The sequence below is a fragment of the Rosa rugosa genome, chromosome 2 (genome assembly GCF_958449725.1).
Source record: "Rosa rugosa chromosome 2, drRosRugo1.1, whole genome shotgun sequence".
Taxonomy (NCBI): Eukaryota; Viridiplantae; Streptophyta; class Magnoliopsida; order Rosales; family Rosaceae; genus Rosa; species Rosa rugosa.
In genome coordinates, this window is record NC_084821.1 from 35,688,039 (window position 1) to 35,692,788 (window position 4,750).

Below are 4,750 nucleotides of genomic sequence, written 5' to 3' on the forward strand. Positions count from 1 at the left end.
TATAACTGAAGAAGAGCAATTATATGGTATGAACTATGTCAAGTTCACTATTCCTATGTCATGTTCTCTTAATTGATGTTCTATGCTGGGAAGTATCCTAAAAAGAATAAGTAGGAGAAGCATGTATCGATCCTAATCAGTTAGATGATGTTTTAAAGAACTTAATGACAAAGCTTTTGGAGCAGTCTTCCTATAATACTTCTGAGCATATGTTTGCAACTGGGGATACGAAATTTTCAGGAAAAAGCATCCTATCTATGGCCTACAACAGTCCACTAGAGACACTTACGGAAGTGACTGCCATTACTGTTTTCTTATGCTCTTGCTGAGTAGATGACAAAACTACTTATTTAAGTTCTAACATCATTTTGTTAAATTCTATAAACATTACGATTTCTACTATTAAAACTGTAAATAATAACAAATCCCCGCGGCATAGCGCGGGAACTGTTCCTAGTAGATATCATATTATTAATTAAGATGGCCCCTTCTTTGCCCACATCATTCTACTCACTGTTTTCCTGCTTTTCATCTTACCAATAACCTGGACTCCATGGGTATCTACTTGGAGAACAAACTAGCCAGGATTTGCAAAAGCTTTTGGGATTCTTGGTGGTGTGGTTTGCACGGTTTTTTGGGTCGGCTAAGATTATTTTTGTGTGAGCGAGAGTAACGAAGAGAGAAAGCTGGTATTATTCAGAAATTCCAGAATCGAGTACTCAGCATAACACCGGTTAGAGCAACTCTAACAGCTTCTCTATAATTTTTGTATTATAGGGAAGTAAAAGTCAAAGCTTTCCATAGTTTTACTTCTCCAACTCCAACAAATTCCCTATTTAACAGTTATCTCAAAAATCTCCATAATTCATCCTTAAAATTTTAGAGATTGTTGTAAATTTGGAGCATTTTGTTTTCTCTTTCCTCACTATCCCTAAAATGGGGATAGTTATGGGAAATCTATTGGAGCAAAAGAGACTCATTTTTCCCTAAAATAGAGAAAAATCAAAATATGGAGAAGCTGTTGGAGTTGCTCTTAGCGAGTTTGAAGAAGAAAAAATGGTGTTAGATAGTATTATTTAACTTTGTACTTATCTACACCAAACACAAGATAAATCAATCAATACTCCTTATTGTACTTTGTGCTACAATAGTGTTGACTCTCTAAAGTACTTCATAAGAACCTTGAGATCCTTCTGATGAGTAGCTGTGAATTTTCGATCTCAATTTGTACACTTTGTTATTATTTTTCATCCTCTTTATTATCTATCTTTTATTTGAGATTCAGGCATACTTTAAGCATCATATCCAGGCATATATATCATTGTTTAATTGTCCTATGAACTTGGACTAGGAACATTCCCGCTGAATTAAGATTGCTCAAACATACAGAACCTTGAGTTGACAATAGTGTAGCCTCCGTCTACTACCAAATTATGCCCACTAACATACTTGGACTCATCACTTCCCAAGTAAAGAACAGCCTCTGCCACATCTTCCGCCTTCAGCACCGCCCCTTTGAGGTTGGAGTAAACACCACCGACTCCTTCATTGTCGAACTTAAAAAATTTCTTGGTCAACGGCGTCTCCACCAAATACGGTGACACACAATTCACACGTATTCCGTACTGTTCGAGCTCTACCGCCGTGTTCTTCGTGAGCCCCTCAACTCCATGCTTCGAACTTGTGTACGCATGCGACGCAGCGCCCCCTATGATAGAGCAAACGCTAGCCGTGTTAATAATAGTCCCTTTTCGAGCTCCCATCATCACCCGAGCTGCGTGCTTGATCCCCAGGAAGACACCGACCAGGTTCACTCTGAGGACCTGCTCGAAATCGGCCTTGTTGTTGTCGAGGATGTTCGGCTTGGCCACGTCGCTGAAGCCGGCGTTGTTAAACATAATGTCTAGCTTTCCATACTTGGCGGTGGCCGTGTTCACAGCGTTTTCAACGTCTTTTTCGTTCGTCACGTTGCAATGGATGAAGGTGGTAGAGGAAGGGTTCAGATCTCTACAAACGGATTGGCCCAAGTCATCTTGCACGTCGGCGATCACGACTTTAGCGCCGTGTCTGGAGAAGAGTCTGGCGGTGGATAATCCGATGCCACTGGCTCCGCCGGTGATCACTGCTACCTTACCTTCAAGCCTATGTATCAATCCACAAACAGTGAAATTGTAGAGTTAATTTGATTTAAGTCCAAAAGCTAGACCCTATATTGGTTGTAGTACGCATCAATTTATCTTGTTAGTTGCAGTCCAATGACTCAGCTGCCACCTCAGATTTATTTCCTTTTCTCATTAATTTTTCTTTTTACATGGCTAATATGCCCTTATTGAATGTCTTTGCACATAAGAGGCAAGAATTAATAGGATTAAAATTAGCAATTTGATTAGTAATTTAATATCATATGTGATGTATATCTTTCTTAACGTACTATTATTATTGATCCGACATAAAATTATGGAATTGATAAATGGAATTCAATTTAAAGCATTCCTAAAATTATTCAAATTTAAAAGATGTATCTTCTATAAGTTAGGAATCTTTCTAAAGCAATATCATGGTAATGTTTTTTTCTTTAACACCAAAGCTTCCATGGATATGACTCTTATATGTAATATCAAGTTTTTCATGAACATGGTTCTCCTTCTTTAACATTAAGCCCTCCATGCGTGGTCAATGTATTTTCTTGTCGGCCCTATACGACGACTATGATTCATTTGGTCTTATATTTTCTTTTTCTTCCATTCATAAACGGTAGCTATTCTTCTTCTTCTTCTTCATTTTTTTTTTTTACATTTCCTTCTTAACTTATCTTTAACCTAGAAACAAACATATATGTATTTGTTTACCTATATAATAGATTAGAATAGCGATATTCATATCAGGATAAACTTAGTAATGTTTCAATAATACTATATCTATGTTTTAGGTTGACAAACCACTATTGTAACCTTATTCTAAGGTAATATACCATTACACAATTGTTGTGGTAGATATATTTAGAGCTAAAAAATTCAGCATTGCATAATATAACTCATATGTAGGTAGCTTTTCTCACCATATATATCTTGATTATTTATACATATAAGAGAAGAAAACTAATCCATAAATTTATATCAAGAAAACTAATCCATAAATTTATATCTCGTACTTAGGTACATATCTCGATCATAGTAGTTGAAGAACATTAATCCATAAATGTATATCTCTTACTTAGGTACGCATATTTGACTTATGGTATACCTACAATAGAAGAAAGTTAATCTGTAAATTTATATCTCTTACTTTATATCTCGACTTATTTATACCTACAATAGAAGAAAATTAATCTGTAAATTTATATCTATGTATTTCTCGATTATAGTAATTGAAGAACATTAATATGTAAATGTATATCTCTTTCTTAGGTATGTATCTCTTACTTATGGTATACTTACAATATAAGAAAGTTAATCTCTAATTTATATCTCTTACTTAGGTTATACGTACCTTTTAGCTAGAATTTTTTTATGCACTTTTTTTTTAACCTTCCAGTTAGGTTGATTTCTCATCTCTATTTGCTAATTTTATAATAATAATTTTATTTTAAATTATTGTAGGTTCATCATCGGTTCAAAATTCAAATTGAAAAAATAAATACTTAAATGCAATTAATTTGTTTCTATATTTAACTCAAAGAGTAAACTGGGCATGGACATATAATGAAAAAGTCAATGGACTTAGATTGATAATAAAATTACCTATGGACTGAATCCAATATGAGGGAATAAAATTCGACCTACATCTAAAAACCTCTAAATTTAATCTGAATCGCACCATTATAGTCTGTACTAGCTAATTCTAGAAGTATATATGGATAGTGTATACCTTCTTGCAGTAGCCGAGAGTAACGGGAAACTCGCCATGGTTTAGTACTCAATGTTTTCAAAGCTCTCTATACTATAACAATTTGATTGAGTGTACACACGACCCTCACTGATTTATATAACAATTGTTTCAAGTTAAGGATACGGGGGACATGCCATCTGCTAGGTTGTCAAATCTAGTAATGTATTTCTGTATATTCAAGCACACTCTTAATGATTTACAATTATGCTCTTGTAGTGCTGCTACCATACACACGACCCTCACTGATTCATATAACAATTGTTTCAAATTAAGGATACGGGGGACATGCCATCTGCTAGGTTGTCAAATCTAGTAATGTATTTATGTATATTCAAGCACACTCTTAATGATTTACAATTCTGCACTTGTAGAGCTGCTACCATAACTATCCTACCAATATTACAGTTGAGGAGTATACATATACATCTTTGTCAAAGCATTAATGTAATATGGATAACTTTGTCAAGATAGGTGGACATAGAGGTACTATAGGGCTGCACTTTGTCAAGATTTTTTTTTTTTTTTTTCATTTTTCTATATACTGCATCAATGCTTGTACAATAGTCATGTTGCTAACCCATTGCGTATGGTATTGTCTGGGTACTGATATGGACATACTTTCTGAGTTTCTGGGTAGTGGGTAAGGTGAAGAAACAGAGTTCTTCTCTTGGTATTTCTGGTAGCGGAATATGGGTATGGGTATGGGTATGGGTATCAGTCTCAAGAGCAAAACTGCTCTAATACCATGTCAAATCTGGTAATGTATTTCTATATATTCAAGCACACACTTATGATTTACAATTATGCTCTTATAGAACTGCTACCATAACTATCCTACCAATATTACAATTGGGAAGTGTAC

General features: G+C 34.9%; 1 protein-coding gene across 1 annotated transcript; it reads right to left on the minus strand.

The window, feature by feature from the left end:
- Window positions 1–1,367: 1,367 nt before the first annotated feature.
- On the minus strand, window positions 1,368–3,935 carry LOC133729119 (borneol dehydrogenase, mitochondrial-like). The gene is made up of 2 exons (XM_062156590.1): window positions 3,868–3,935; window positions 1,368–2,142 (listed from the first exon to the last, which is right to left on the minus strand). The coding sequence occupies exons 1-2, from the start codon at window positions 3,903–3,905 to the stop codon at window positions 1,368–1,370; spliced, it is 813 nt and encodes a 270-aa protein (XP_062012574.1). The 5' UTR covers window positions 3,906–3,935.
- Between the last annotated feature and the right edge of the window lie 815 nt (window positions 3,936–4,750).

Bases quoted from the DNA above. Each gene is read 5' to 3' on its own strand.
- LOC133729119 (XM_062156590.1), bottom strand. From the start codon at position 3,905: ATGGCGAGTTTCCCGTTACTCTCGGCTACTGCAAGAAG. The intron at 2,143-3,867 runs GTATACACTATC...ATTGATACATAG, and splicing joins CTCTCGGCTACTGCAAGAAG to GCTTGAAGGTAAGGTAGCAG.